Source organism: Centropristis striata, chromosome 20, assembly GCF_030273125.1.
Source record: "Centropristis striata isolate RG_2023a ecotype Rhode Island chromosome 20, C.striata_1.0, whole genome shotgun sequence".
Classification (NCBI taxonomy): domain Eukaryota; kingdom Metazoa; phylum Chordata; class Actinopteri; order Perciformes; family Serranidae; genus Centropristis; species Centropristis striata.
In genome coordinates, this window is record NC_081536.1 from 3,432,995 (window position 1) to 3,449,183 (window position 16,189).

General features: G+C 36.5%; 1 protein-coding gene across 1 annotated transcript in view; it reads right to left on the minus strand.

Annotated features, from left to right (window-relative positions):
- plekhh2 (pleckstrin homology domain containing, family H (with MyTH4 domain) member 2) overlaps positions 1-16,189 on the minus strand; it is a 70,089-nt gene that overhangs the window by 15,709 nt on the left and 38,191 nt on the right. Inside the window, exons 11-22 of the mRNA XM_059323842.1 lie at positions 15,917-16,076; positions 15,181-15,317; positions 14,453-14,566; positions 13,070-13,156; positions 12,823-12,981; positions 12,036-12,116; positions 11,707-11,886; positions 11,312-11,420; positions 10,627-10,739; positions 8,929-9,108; positions 5,845-5,942; positions 632-809 (exon numbers count right to left, since the gene is read on the minus strand). Of these exons, the coding sequence (XP_059179825.1) occupies positions 632-809; positions 5,845-5,942; positions 8,929-9,108; positions 10,627-10,739; positions 11,312-11,420; positions 11,707-11,886; positions 12,036-12,116; positions 12,823-12,981; positions 13,070-13,156; positions 14,453-14,566; positions 15,181-15,317; positions 15,917-16,076 (1,596 nt within the window). The remainder of the gene's footprint in view (positions 1-631; positions 810-5,844; positions 5,943-8,928; positions 9,109-10,626; positions 10,740-11,311; positions 11,421-11,706; positions 11,887-12,035; positions 12,117-12,822; positions 12,982-13,069; positions 13,157-14,452; positions 14,567-15,180; positions 15,318-15,916; positions 16,077-16,189) is intronic.

Below are 16,189 nucleotides of genomic sequence, written 5' to 3' on the forward strand. Positions count from 1 at the left end.
ATAACCTACACATTAAACACACCGACTCTTTACAATGGATCAGTTGTTTAGTGTAAACAGTGTGTGACGTAAAAAAAAAAAAAAAAAAAAAGCATGAAGTAGCTTTGAATACTTCTTGTTACTTCTCTCCCTGTGTGGCGTGTTGGTACCTGGTAGGTGTGTAGGTGTTGTTGAGGAAGTGGACGGGGACGCTATTCTATTCTATTCTATTCTTTATTATTAGTTTAATTAAAAGGGGACAGTGCAATTTCATAAAACACATGATTACACATGGTTAAAAAAGCCAGAGTTAGCCAGAAGGCTAGTTTTCATCTGTAGTCCCCTATTCTATTCTATTCTATTCTATTCTATTTTAAAAAGTCTGCTCTGATTGGTCAGTTTTTCCTTTTGGTCCCAAATCTGCACTCTCATCTGCATCATCATTGCAGCCGGAGAATGACTCTAACGACCCATTAGCGGCACTTATGTACCTATATATAGTACAGCTGTGACATCACACATTAAACACACCGACTCTTTACAATGGATCAGTTGTTTAGTGTAAACAGTGTGTGACGTAAAAAAAAGAAAAAAGCATGAAGTAGCTTTGAATACTTATTGTTACTTGTGTCCCTGAGTGGCGTGTCGGTACCTGGTAGGTGTTGTTGAGGAAGTGTACGGGGACGCTGAACGGCAGCGAGTGGTGGTAGGGGTTCCTCAGGAGGATGGACAGGATCTCCATGCGGGACGGCCTGGCCTGCCTCTCGCCCTTCTGCTGGGTCCTCTCCATGGAGCGCTGGCAGTAGATGGCGTACTTACCCACCTCCGTCCTGAGGACACAGCGGGATATACAGTTGAAACCAGAAGTTTACATACACTATATAAAAAGACACATATGCTTTTTTTCTCACACTCTGACATGAAATCAGACAATCACTTTTCCTGTTTTAGATCCGTTAGGACTACCAAAACCGGCTCTGTGTCCCAGAGATGAACGTGCTTTGGTCCAAAATGTGCATATCAACCCAAGAACAAAAGCAAAAGACCTTGTGAAGATGCTGGCTGAAGCTGGTAAGAGTGTGTCATTATCCAGAGTGAAACGAGTCCTGTATCGACGTGGACTGAAAGGCCACTCTGCCAGGAAGAAGCCATTACTCCAAAAGAAACATAAAACAGCCAAATAACAGTTTGCAAATGCACACAGGGACAAAGACCTTGATTTTTGGAGACATGTCCTGTTTTATGTTTCTTACAATAACATACAGTGACTGGTATTCACTCAGAGCAGCTAAAAGTTGGAAAACATGTGATGCAAATGTGAGATATATTGCTGTTTTACATTCAATTTCATGTTAAATCCAGTTAATGGTCAACATAAAGCTACGTCTATGAGAATAATGTTAATTTCCTCTCACTCCAGATTTAATGTAGAGCTGCAAAAGATGCATTTTAAAGGAGTGGTTGACTGGAACAAGTAGAAGAAAAAAAAAGTACTTTTAGTCGGAAAAGTTTGGAAAACACGTGATGCAAATGTGAGATATATTGCTGTTTTACATTCAATTTCATGTTAACCCTTTATCAGGCAAATAACTATATTTGGTAACTTCAGGTAACATTTTGAGAAAAAAGTTGCAAATTTATTAGATTAAAGTGGCAAATCTGTGTGAAAAAAAGTCACAGATTTAAGAGATTTAAAGTGGCAAATCTGCGAGAAAAAAAGTCACAGATTTAAGAGATTTAAAGTGGCAAATCTGCGCAAAAAAAGTTGCAGATTTACGAGAAAAAAGTGGGAAAAAGCTACTTATTTCTTGCAGATTCACTACTTGAAATCTCATAAATCTACGCATTTTTTTATCGTAGATTTGCCACTTTAATCTCGTAAACTTTTCTCTCAAAATATTATTTTCGTATGATTTTTTTTACACATTCTGGCAGTATGTAATATCCTTCAATATTCTCTAGGGTTAAAATTTGGAATTTAGTATTTCAATGAGTGCCCTATTAAGGGTTAAATCCAGTTAATGATCAACATATAGCTACGTCTATGAGAATAATGTTAATTTCCTCTCACTCTGGATGTAATGTAGTGCTGCAAAAGATGCATTTTAGAGGAGTGGTTGACTGGAACAAGTAGAAGGAAAAAAAAAGTACTTTTAGTCGCCAACATGGGTCAAGCTCCAAAAACACTGGATCCTACTTTTCACATAATACAACTCAATAGTTTCTTTAGTTTGACTTTTACTGACTAGTAAATGTCTTTCAAGCTTGCAAAATGGCTTAAAGATTACCCTGATGACATCATCAATTCAGCCTTGACGAATCTCCTCGAGGGCCACAGAACACATTTAACTTATACTAATCGATATATACAGTCTTCACAACTTCAACTTTAGCTTTGACTTTATTATCCCAAAGGGAATTTGATCTCCAGCTGGCATCACATAGCAACAAGGACCATGACAAACATGAAATATTGACAACATTAACAAATACAAAAACAAATTTCCCCAGCACAAATGAGAACAAGGCAGGCTTTCCGCTGAATTATGCCCGCTGCTACTTCAGAATAGGGGATTGTTTGATTTTTTAAAATTCTGTACAAGTAAATGGAGATGTCATAACAACCGTAACAGTGCTAGCGCTCTGTTAGCATCACTGGAGTTTCTGAGTGAGGTCAGACCAAACACCATATATGGGTTGGACTTCCTGTTAGAATGAATGGCAGGAACATTACTGGAAGAGAACAAAGCACACTGCGGTCAGTCAGCCTCTACTTGTTTCCCTAGTGCATGTATGAAATAATCGTTAGAACGTGTTTGACCCGCCTTCAAAATAAAAGCAAACACAAAATAAGAGCACAGAGTTGTGTTAGCAGAGTCCTCAGAATTTACAGGAAGACTGTCGAAATATGACGCCTTGAATAAAACAGAGAAGAACCCTTATTCTCCTTTACAATAATTCATTAAAAATATGCAATGCTTAAGATTGAATAGAGGCATTAGAATCTGTAAAAGGACACCAAATTTAGGCTTTTAGAGCAAAAATGTTCTCCGGGGGAATATACCCCAGGACTCCCCTTTCAAAGAAAATCCTGCAGGAAACACTGATTCTAAAGCTTGTTTTGCAGTCAAGAGTCATTTTTTATTTAGAATTTATACTTCCTAAATTGCACCATCCAGGGGACAAATAACCTTTACCCCCGCTGATGAAATAAAATCCTTGAGGAAACACTGCAAGGTACACCTGCCACACTAAAGCTGTAGCTGGCTAATCAAATATATCTAAGAAGGATTCACATAAAAAACAAGCAAGTTAATGAAGTAAATTAAGCTTCTCAATGGCCACAGGGATAAAAGAAGCCCTGGCATGCCTTGTTTTTGTTCTGAAACGGCGGCCAGAGGGCAAGAGCCCAAATTCCTTAAAAAGTGGGTGAGTACTCCTCATGACGACTAAACTGAATGTGTTTTTATGTTGATAACCACACTGCAAAAAAGCCAACTTGTATTTTTTGGCCTAAAACAGTGATTTAAGTTGGTAAAACTTGGAAATATAAATTATTGACATTTAGGGCAATAATGTAAGTTAGCACAACAAAGGAAGCCAGTTGTCTGCTCAAAAACAAGTTGGTGAGTTGTTGTTACTGATATCTTTAAGTTGGGGTTCACAACAAGGGACAATAGTTCTGATAACTCTTATTTCTTTGTTGTGAAATGCGGGGAAGTGGTAAAATGTGGCTAACTGATGCTCGCGGCTAACTGATGCTAGCGGCGCTGCTTGTTACAGCTACAAGAGTAGCCATTAGCGTATCAATGCTAACTCAAAATTGTGGTTGCAACATTAGCTGACAATTTAAAATTATAAGTTAGTACAACTTACAGTTGAGTTGACAAAAATCTGAATTCAGAGTTGAGCAGACTCAAAAACAAAACTTAAAATATTTAGTTTAATTGTCCAACTTAAAATTTTGTCAAAGTTTGCCTTGAAATTTTGAGTTCACCCAACTTTTCTTTTTTTTTACAGTGCAGTGGAGTGACTCGTTATTTAAGTTCCAACAACGTTCATTACATCAGTACATAAAGAACTATATGTTAGAAGAACTGAACGATATAAACTGAGTTAGAGTTGATCTAGTCTTCAGTTTATCCCTGGAGGGAAGTAATGGAAAGAACAGCCAAACTGAATTGAAATACACGCACAGCAACTAACTGTGACAGGTGCTGTGGTCGGCACTTTGAAAAAACAATGTGCTCCAGTACAGCAGAGGCTACTGCAGATGTTTGGACAGCATGATTTACTAAAGTGATTGTAACAGGCTGTAAAGTGGCTCCTGATAATGCCTCGTCAGTAGTTTTGCGTCCTCACGGGGCAGATACATAAAACCTTTTTCTTTTTTTGTTGAGATTTGTGCTGCATTCATGCGGTGTTAAGATAATTGGAAAAAATGAGCTCCAACGAGGAAAAATTCACATGAATGCCCACTCAAGTCAGAACTAAATACCATATTTCATGTCTCAACTGATCTGTTTCCTTTGCTCTATGTTATTATGCAAATCAAGCTATCAACGTGTTGTTTAAAGTTCCATGCAATAAAATACAGCAACAGTGCAAAAAAAGAAAAGTTAGGTGAACTCAAAATTTCAAGGCAACAAACTTCGATAAAATTTCAAGTTGGACAATTAAACTAAATATTTTAAGTTTTGTTTTTGAGTTTGCTCAACTCTGAATTCAGATTTTTGTCAACTCAACACGATTGTAACGGCGCTATGAAATGTCAGCTAATGTTGCGACCACAATTTTGAGTTAGCATTGATACGCTAATGGCTACTCTTGTAGCAGTAACAAGCAGCGCCGCTAGCATCCGTTAGCCACTAGCGTCCGTTAGCCGCTAGAGTCAGTTAGCCGCTAGCTTTCGCTAATGACCGAATTTCACCGCTTTCCCGCATTTGACAACAAAGAAATAAGAGTTATCAGAACTATTGTCCCTTGTTGTGAACCCCAACTTAAAGATATAAGTAACAACAACTCACCAACTTGTTTTTGAGCAGACAACTGGCTTCCTTTGTTGTGCTAACTTACATTATTGCCCTAAATGTCAATCATTTATATTTCCAAGTTTTACCAACTTAAATCACTGTTTTAGGCCAAAAAATACAAGTTGGCTTTTTTGCAAAATTGTACTCATTGTACTCTGTCTGCCACAGCATAAATGCCGTCTTTGTATGTTCACAGGCTCTCATTGGTTAGTTTTTTATCTATAAATGTATTCTTGGGCTGCTTACCTCTTACCTGAGTGCATATATGTGTCGAAACCAAAGTAAACATGGTCTACACTCACAAATCATTGTACAGATGCTGGTACCAAGAGTGAGAACTGAATTAGGTTAGAAAGCTTTTAGTTACGCCCATTTATCATGGAACAATCTGCAGAAAGAATTGAAATTGTCTGAGTTGATCACAATCGGTGAATTTAAATCGATTCTAAAGGATAAAGAAATAATTTCCCTTGTTCGGTGTGACTGCTCCGTATGAGTCTCTATACTTGAGGCTCCTTCACTGTTGTTGTGATGGCTGTATTTATACTTAATTGTATTTAATTGTTCATGTTAAACTGTGTTTAAATGTTGTAACTTGTCACTTTTTATGCTGCTTTCTTGGCCAGGTCTCTCTTGGAAAAGAGATTTTTTAATCTCAATGAGACTTTTACCTGTTTAAATAAAGGATATATACATATTAGATGTTTTAAGACTTGTGAAGACCCCGTGGATACCCTGATAATGTTTCTTAATTATTATGATTTCAACAGTTATGTCGTCTCTTGCTAAACTTTTCTGCCTTGGTTCTTCAACACTGAAGATGTTTTCTCACCTGGAGTCTCCGTGTCTTTTGAGGTGAACTTGCAGCAGCCAGAGGAACGGATGCTGAGGCAGGAACAGCCCCACACACAGGGCCAGAAACTGCCAACCCTAAAGAACGACACACAAACACACACACACACACACACACACACTGTCACCTCACACACTCTGCACACACTGTGGAGCGTCGAGTTTTAAACTGAAACTGAGAGAAGCAGTGTCATAATTTTATGCTGCAATAGTCTTCTATGAAAATATGAAATCATGTTAAGTTTAACTCAAGCATGTTAATACAAAGGGACAGATATAAAAAATATTTCCTGCCACATGCCATCACACTGTACAATAACAAATAATCTGGTTCATTACATACCGTCGTTATGCACTTTATGTGTTTTTTATGCACACTGTTCATTGCACCTTATTTGTTGCATAGCACCAACATTTTTATACTGCATATTCATATTTATTCTGCACTGGAATTCTACTCCTTAATACATACTCCTTCTTTAGACACTTTATTTTTATTTTTACATTACATTTTATTGTATTTTATTGTATTTTTATATTTTATTGCTTGAAGTATGCCTAGGTTGTTCTTTTTATTTAATTGTGTTGTCATTGTCTCTGTGTGTAATGCTGCTGCTACACTGTAATTTCCCAGCTTGGGATAAATATAGTATATCTATCTATCTATCTATCTATCTATCTATCTATCTATCTATCTATCTATCTATCTATCTACATCTGCATTGAACATCATGGTACAATTTATGCTTACCTCGTCTTCTATAATCATGTAACTCTTTTTATAATCATGTCTTGTACTACTTAATATACATTATAATCATGTTAATATACATTATAATCATGTCTTGTACTACTTAATATACATTATAATCATGTTAGGATGAATGACTTCACGTTATTATCTGTGTAAATTATGTAATTGTGTAATAATTGCTTGATTTAATGTGGACCCCACACTGCAAAAAAAAGAAAAGTTAGGTGAACTCAAAATTTCAAGGCAACAAACTTCGATAAAATTTTAAGTTGGACAATTAAACTAAATATTTTAAGTTTTGTTTTTGAGTTTGCTCAACTCTGAATTTCTCTGGCACAATTGTAACGCCGCTATGAATGTCAGCTAATGTTGTGACCACAATTTTGAGTTAGCATTGATACGCTAATGGCTACTCTTGTAGCTGTAACAAGCAGCGCCGCTAGCATCAGTTAGCTGCTAGCATCAGTTAGCCGCTAGCTTTCGCTAATGACCAAATTTCACAACAAAGAAATAAGAGTTATCAGAACTATTGTCCCTTGTTGTGAACCCCAACTTAAAGATACAAGTAACAACAACTCACCAACTTGTTTTTGAGCAGACAACTGGCTTCCTTTGTTGTGCTAACTTACATTATTGCCCTAAATGCCAATAATTTATATTTCCAAGTTTTACCAACTTAAATCACTGTTTTAGGCCAAAAAATACAAGTTGGCTTTTTTGCAGTGTAGGAAGAATAGTCTTCGTCTCTATGAAGACTAATGGTGATCCAAAGGATACAATAAACAATAAACAATAAACATATAAGACAGAATCTGTAAGATTCAGCATGTGCATGTGAGAGACAGACTGAAAAACTAGTTGCATAATGTTTTATTTTTGGGCCAATTTTAGCCCGTTGTGATCCTGTTAATCAGACACTGAGTTTATTCATGTACACTGTCACAAAGGAGACCGTGTTATGGTTATGACTCACTCTGTTGTCTTTAAATCCCGTCTGAGACATGATAATAATCAGACTTTGGAATTTTACATCTCTCTTGAAACTAACAGGCACCTTTCTGAACATTCAGCCCTTGTTTCTGCCCTCTGCTGGTCTAACTGGTGCGACTGGTTATTGGATGTGGGATGTCACATGACTACAGAAAGGTTTCTGTTCTATGAAAGTGTACATGCATTTCAATGGCTTTTTTCATACCAACATAAGGAAGAAATTGCTCTTCAAATGTGCAGTTTTGAACTTAAAGCTATGATTAATTTAACTGTTTGGATGCATGTTTTTCAGAAGAAGATACACATTGAAGTTTTTCAGGTAGGAATAGGATGTTATCTATTTAATACACTGTTACGAGGTTAAATTAAAAAGTCAAATCACTTTAACTTCAACTTTTTTATGTTAAATCTTGATCTGAAAAGTAACTAAAGCTGTGAGCTAAACTTACTGGAGTAAAAGTACAACAGTATCAAAAGTAAAAGTACTCGTTATTGGATCCACTCACATTGTTTTATATATTCCAAACATATTATAAAAAAATTGTATTGATGCATTTATGTAAGCAGGGTTCAAATTGTATAAAGATAGGGCTAATTTTAACAAAAAATGTAAAAATTTAAAAAAGTCAAATCATTTTAAATTGATCATTTTTTAATGTTAAATTTCGACCTGAAAATTATCTTAAGCTGTCAGCTAAATTTAGTGGAGTAAAAAATACAATATTTGCCTCAAAATGTAGTGGAGTAGAAGTATAAAGTTACATAAAATGGAAATACTCAAGTAAAGTACAAGTACCTCAAAATTGTACTTAACCCTTTATCAGGTGAATAACTATATTTGGTAACTTCAGTGGATATCAAAATGGGGTCGAGAAAAAAGTTGCAAATTTACTAAATTAAAGTGGCAAATCTGTGCGAAAAAAGTCGCAGATTTAAGAGATTTAAAGTGGCAAATCTGTGCGAAAAAAGTCGCAGATTTAAGAGATTTAAAGTGGCAAATCTGTGCGAAAAAACTCGTAGATTTAAGAGATTTAAAGTGGTGAATCTGCGAGAAAAGTTGCTTTTTTTCCCACTTCTTTCTCATAAATCTGTGACTTTTTTCCTCGCAGATCTGCCACTTTAATCTTGTAAATTTGTAACTTTTTTCTCAAAATATTTTTATTTTTTATTTTGGATATCCTCCGAAGTTACCAAATACGGTTCTTGGCCTGATAAAGGGTTAAGTGCAGTACTTGAGTAAATGTACTTAGTAACCTTCCACCACTGGTTTCCAGTATATAAGGCGTGCTGCTGCTGCCACCGTGTGGTGGAGCCACCAACCTGCAGGGGTCCTGGGTGGCTGTGCGGCTGCCTCCTGCGGGTCTGTTTCATGAGCTGGCAGAAGAACTCGTTCTGCAGCTCGGGGTGGGCCAGACACACCTGCAGGGCGCTCTGAGCCAGAGACACGTGGTAGTCGATGGCCGGGGCGTCGATGGCAACGTTAATAAAAAGCTGACACGTCTGAGGAGAGACGACAGTCAAGAGTTTAAAAGAGAGACACAGGGAGAGAGAGCACTGTTTAACTGGTGTGCATGTTTTTGCCAATCAGAGCACACCAGAGCCGCTTAGAGTAGCTGTGATTCACCTGCAAGAAGCAAGAACACATTTAACATTAAATATGGTGGTAATGTTTTCTGGAACTGTCCAATTATTCAAAGGCATTGGGTTGAGATTCATCATCATGTGCAGAATGTGTTTTCAATTGTTTTCCCCTTTTTATTTGAAACTGTGTAGATTTGACTTTATTAATCCCACAATGGGGAAATTTCTTTGTTACAGCCGCAGAATTTCACACAATTTTTAAGATAAGATAAAAAAAAACAATCTAAGAAAAGACATTTAACAATATACAAAATATACAATAATAATATACTATATACAATTAAAACAAAACAGGGTCTCTTCAGGTTGCAACAAGTCAAATTCAGCCTTCAACAAAGCCTTTTTAAGACCATAATGAACACAATTTAAGACACATTTAACATCCATACCAGTGGTAGACCGATCCAGGTTTTTTAATGCTGTTAACGATTATTTTGACATCAGTCTTAACCCTTAATAGGACACTCATTGAAATACTTGCAAATTCCAAATTTCAACCCTAGAGAATATTGGAGGATATTACATACAGCCAGAATGTGTAAAAAAAAACATACAGACCCAGGGGAGGGGGGTAATATTTAGAGAAAAAAATTTACGAGATTAAAGTGGCAAATCTACGAGAAAAAAATGTGCAGATTTATGAGATTAAAGTGGTGAATCTGGTAGAAAAAAGTTGTTTTTTTCCCACTTTTTTCTCGTAAATCTGCGACTTTTTTCGTGCAGATTTGCCACTTTAATCTAGTAAATTTTAAACTTTTTTCTCAAAATATTACCCCCCTCCACCCCCAGTTTGTATTTTTATTCATATTTTGCCCTAATATGCCATCATAGTCAAGTTCTCCTCGTACAAGTCATTGAAGAATAACTCTGTTTGTACGACTGTTTCTTGCAGATTTTTTTTCTAAATTTTTCATTTTTACATTGGAGGTCAATAAATGTCATGGTGTCACTGTCTGTGACGTTTTGGATATCCACTGAAGTTACCAAATATAGTTCTTCGCCCGATAACGGGTTAACCGATCCCCAATATGTGCTGCCGATTTTTTATTTTATTCTTGAAGCCGATATTGCCTTTTCTCCTTCCATTTACATGATAAAAATGACACAATGATAACAAATGTTACCCAAGTCTCAATTTAAACAAAAAAAGAAACATTTATTAACAAAATAAACAAAACATATTAACAGTTGGATGGAAAAAAAGGAAAATTGGAGGCTTGATGCCCAATGTTCCAAGTTTTCTTGCAGAAGGTGCAGTGTGCTTCATGTATGTTTCCATCCACCGGCTTCAACCAGCATTAAAATGTTCATTCTGGTCAGAGTTTAAAAGAGAGAGACACAGGGAGAGAGAGTTCTGTTTAATTGGTGTGTTTGTACCTTAAAGAGTTTAACGGCCTCCGTCTGCAGAGCTTGAGACGGCAGAGTGGTGAGAGGAGACAACAGAGCCTCTTTACTGAAACACAACATGGGATGTCTCCAGATCTGAGAGTCTGAAAGACAGAGAGACACTAAATAATAAAGACATGCCATACAATCAGTGGTGGAATGAAACTAAGTACATTTACTCAAGTTGTACTTCAAGAGATTTAAAGTAGCAAACCTGCGTGGAAAAAAGTCACAGATTTATGAGAAAGAAGTGGGGAAAAAAGCAACTTTTCTCGCAGATTCACCACTTTAAATCTCTTAAATCTGTGACTTTTTTCGCACAGATTTGCCACTTTAATTTAGTAAATTTGCAACTTTTTTCTCTACCCCATTTTGATATCCACTGAAGTTACCAAATGTAGTTATTCGCCTCATAAAGGGTTAAGTACAATTTTGAGGTACTTGTACTTTACTTGGGTATTTCCATTTTATGTAACTTTATACTTCTACTCCACTACATTTTGAGGCAAATATTGTACTTTTTACTCCACTACATTTAGCTGACAGCTTTAGTTACTTTCCAGGTTGTTCTGTGATGTAATATGATATATGAACAGATTTTTTTAAGTAAGTCCGCTATTAGACCAAGGGGATCATCCTCACAATAAAAAACAAAATAATTTGTAGGAATTCTTACTTGGATCTCCGTCCAGTTGGAAGAGTTTTCCCACCAGTTGTTCAAACTCAGTGCCGACTTTCCCCACCGTGGTTCCTGCTGCCACCGACAGATGGTACAGCCACGACTCCTGTACACACACACACACACACACACACATTACAGCACCATATATATATATTTATATATATATATATATATATATATATATATATATATATATATATTTTTTTTTTACAGGCATATTTATTTATTTAATACTGATTTAAATGGCATTGCAAAGGCCTGATGACTAATCTTTTGCCCTTTGATCCATGATGTTTTTAAGTACTATATAAATAAAATTTACTTGACTTGACTTGGAAGTGCATAGCAGAAAAATAAATAAATAAATAAATTTGAGTGTTGACGCTGACCTTTTCATGGCGAGACTCGATGAGCAGGTAGGTGGGGCCTTGCTCCTGCGGGTGCACGGCGATGGTGAAAGGTGACGCCTGTAAGCCCCGCCCACATGCCTTCAGGTCGTCATCTGAATCTCTGGACCGGTCCACCTCCTCCACCCGCGCCTCCCACAGCTTGATCTGACCCAGGGGGAACTGGGAACACACACAAAGAGAAGATGACGCTGTTTTTAGACTTTAGACTTTCAGTTCAGCCAATCAGGGTACGTCACTCCACCTGATGAGAGCGTTACACTCCTGTCTCTACATCCTATAAATATATAAATATTAATGTTGAGTCTCACCTTGTCCTCCTGGCTGCGGAAATAGTACAAGGTTTTGCCAATCAGAGCACACCAGACCCGCTTAGAGTAGCCGTGCTTCACCTGCAAGAAGCAAGAACAAATTTAACATGAAATATGGTGGAAATGTTTTCTGGAACTGTCAAATTATTCAAAGGTATTGGGTTGAGATTCATCATCATGTGCAGAATGTGTTCTCAATTGTTTTCCCCTTTTTATTTGAAACTGTGTAGATTTGACTTAATTAATCCCACAATTTCAAAGTTTTCTTGCAGAATGTGCAGTGTGCTTCATGTATGTTTCCATCCACCGGCTTCAACCATGCATTAAAATGTTCGTTCTGGAGCCACGAATCTTTAAATTTGCACTTACCCATCTTAGTAATTTAGTTTTGCTGTGGGCTTTCTTTAAGTTTTTGTGTGTCACACAACGTGAGGTGGTGTTATATTTTGTGTAGGTAGTTCTGTTTTGTAGTTATGTAACAGTGTCCTCAAAAATTGAAACATTTAAAAGCGAGACTGAAATTTATGCATTTGTTTTAAATAAAAGTACATTTTTAAGACCCTTCAAAATTGTATTTAAGACATTTTATGAGATTTTAAGAGAATTCAAGACATTTTAAGGCCTTCAAATCAAATTATTGGATTTTAGACGTTTTAAGAATTTGTAAGACTCCGGTTTTTAAGAAACCCTGTATATATGAGATTTAGAACTACACAAATGAAACACCTTTTCATTGTGGAAAAGTTATGCATTTTGTATTTTTAAGTCATATTATTGGTTGTAGGACCTTGATGAGCAGTCCCTTCATGCCGGGGCGGATGTCCGGCTGGGTGAAGAGAGGACTGGCAGCTTTCACCCTGAGAACGCTCTGCAGCACCCGGAGCCACTCGTCCAGCAGGTTGGGAGAGTCGGCCTTCAGGTAGTACACTCGCTTCCCTGTCACCACCTACAGGACACGATGACAGGAAGCATTTATTACATATAATATGAAGATATGTAATATTGGACAAAAGTCTCGGGGTTGAATTCAATACCTGGAGGACTTGTTTTCCGTCGCCACGGGCGATGCTGCTGGTGGCGTTGACCTCGATCTGACCCTGAGGCTTCCTGATCACATCACTCTGTGGGACAATAATAAAGTTTTACAGTGGCACACTACAGAGCAACTACGACGGCAAATCTACGAGTAAATAGTGGCAAATCTACAAGTAAAAAGTGGCAAGTCTATGAGTAAAAAGTGGCAAATCTACAAGTAAAAAGTGGCAAATCTATGAGTAAAAAGAGGCAAATCTACAAGTAAAAAGTGGCAAATCTACGAATAAAAAGTGGCAAATCTATGAGTAAAAAGTGGCAAATCTATAAGTAAACAGTGGCAAATTTACGAATAAAAAGTGGCAAATCTACGAGTAAAAAGTGGCAAATCTATGAGTAAAAAGTGGCAAATCTATTAGTAAAAAGTGGCAAATCTACAAGTAAAAAGTGGCAAATCTATGAGTAAAAAGTGGCAAATCTACGAGTAAATAGTGGCAAATCTACGAGTAAAAAGTGGCAAATCTACGAATAAAAAGTGGCAAATCTATGAGTAAAATGTGGCAAATCTATGAGTAAAAAGTGGCAATTCTATGAGTAAAAAGTGGCAAATCTACAAGTAAAAAGTGGCAAATCAACGAGTAAAAAGTGGCAAATCTACAAGTAAAAAGTGGCAAATCAACGAGTAAAAAGTGGGAAATCTACAAGTAAAAAGTGGCAAATCTACGAGTAAAAAGTGGGAAATCTACAAGTAAAAAGTGGCAAATCTATGAGTAAATAGTGGCAAATCTACAAATAAAAAGTGGCAAATCTACGAGTATAAAGTGGCAAATCTATGAGTAAAAAGTGGCAAATCTACCAGTAAAAAGTAGCAAATCTACCAGTAAAAAGTGGCAAATTTATGAGTAAAAAGTGGCAAATCTACGAGTAAATAGTGGCAAATCTACGAGTAAATAGTGGCAAATCTACAAGTAAAAAGTGGCAAATCTACGAGTAAATAGTGGCAAATCTACGATAAAGAAGTAGACACTTTTCTCTCATAAATCTGCTACTTTTTTTTTTTTTTAATATTTTTTCATACTTGGCCCTAATACGCCGTTGTAAGAAACAAACCTCCATCCACAGAGCGGAATAAATAAATAATAATAATAATAAATAATAAATAAATAAATACAAAAGTCTGCCAATAGAACAATAAATTATATATAATTATTATATCACTTATGTCACATTTAATAATAAGGAACTAAAAGGTTAAAGTTTTAAGACAAGGACCTGTGAAACATATATAAGTTCAGAAAGAACATTTGAAAAACATCCATAAAATGTAAATGATGTGATCTCCATAATAAAGCAACAAAATTAACACAGTATTGTTGGACACCCACAGGTGAGTTGTAGTAGAGCAGCTCTCCGTCTTTGAGGACAAACCAGCGTCTCTTCCAGGTTTTCTTCCAGGTCTTCACCATTTTTAACAGGTAGCCTGACTTCTCCATCGGTTCCTACAAAGACACACTGTTTAGTTTGAAGAAATACAATTCAGACTCACCAAAATATCCAGAAATGTTTCCTCTTACCAATTATAGATTTAAGGTTTTGGAGGTTTTACATTTAATGGGTTATTCATTCACAAATAGGTCCTCTTTATGGGTGATGGACGCTGCCAATATAAAAATGAATAAATAAATGAATAAATAAAAAAATAAAAATAAAATAAAATAAAATAATAATAATAATATGCAATTAAATGTACGAAAAATAAAGAATAAAAATAATGCATTTTAAATGCGACATAATTGATATTTCTGTTTTAAATTGCTTATTTATTTATTTATTTCCAATTATATAAATCCCCAAATTTCTTAAATTTTTTTAATAGGTTATATTTTATTCAATTTGTTTTATTCTTTGGTTGGCATGTATATTTCACTTTTTTTTCAATTTATTTCAAATTATTTTCTCTATTGAGTCATTTATTTTTTATTTTAGCAGCTTCTATCGTCCATACTACTGAGCTTCAACAGACTGATGTCATACTAATTTTCATGAGTATCGGTATCGAGTTGAACATTTTAGTATGGTGACGACCCTACAGGTGGTGAACACACTGACTCACACTCTTGCCGTTGTCGCTGGCTGAGGAGCAGGTCTTGGGGAGTTTCTGCTCCGGTTCAGAGCACTCGGTGTCGGTGGAGTAGGCGTCAGGAGGGATGGCGTAGTCGCTCTCTGATGTCATCGATGACATGGACACAGCTGGAGGAGAGGAAGAAGTAAAACAGTTGATAAAACATCTACAGGCTTTTGTTCATCCTCATCTGTTTGTATGAATAGTTAATTATGCATTTACAGTGATTATTTATTTTACAATGTCATTTAGCTGACGCTTTTATCCAAAGCGACATACAAATGAGAGTAATACAACACAAGCAAGTATAAGTCAAGAAACATAGCAAGAGTAAGTGCTGTAGGTTCAGTTTGAGTCCATTAGGACACAAAGAGCTTTATAGGTTGCAGATCGGTCAGTGGAAGACCCTCCAGTAGCGAGCTGCAGCAGTCTAAACAGGATAACACAAGGGCCTGAACCAGGAGTTGATGGTTTGACATGACAGTTTGTGTTGTACCTCTCTTTTTTTTAAATTATTTTATTGCAGGTTATGCAATTACAAATATTAACAGCTTCATCACATATTCAATTCATCCTGCCACATTTATGTATTTTTTACAAGAGGCAATGCCAAAAAAATAAATAAGTAAATAAGATATTCATTTTTAATTGTTTGCTTATTCAATGAATTTTTCATTAAGGAAAAGAAAGAGAAGAAGAAAAAGAAAAAACAAACAAAAAAAAAAACCTCTCTTGAGGGAGCGTGGGCTGCCTGGACTGCTGTCCTTGCGGGAGCTGGAGGAGGTGTGTGAGCTGCAGACGGAGCCGTCCTCCTCTCCGGAGCTGGACGACTCCTCTGAGCTGGACGACTCGTCTGAGAAGGGACTGCTGCTCAGCAGGGTGGCTTTCTGCAAGACAAGAGTGGGCCGATGGTCAGCGAGCAAAAATACAGTCAGAATCAGCTCTGCTGACATCATGACAAGCCGATAAAAACACGTCAAACTGTTTCGATGTGAAGTTG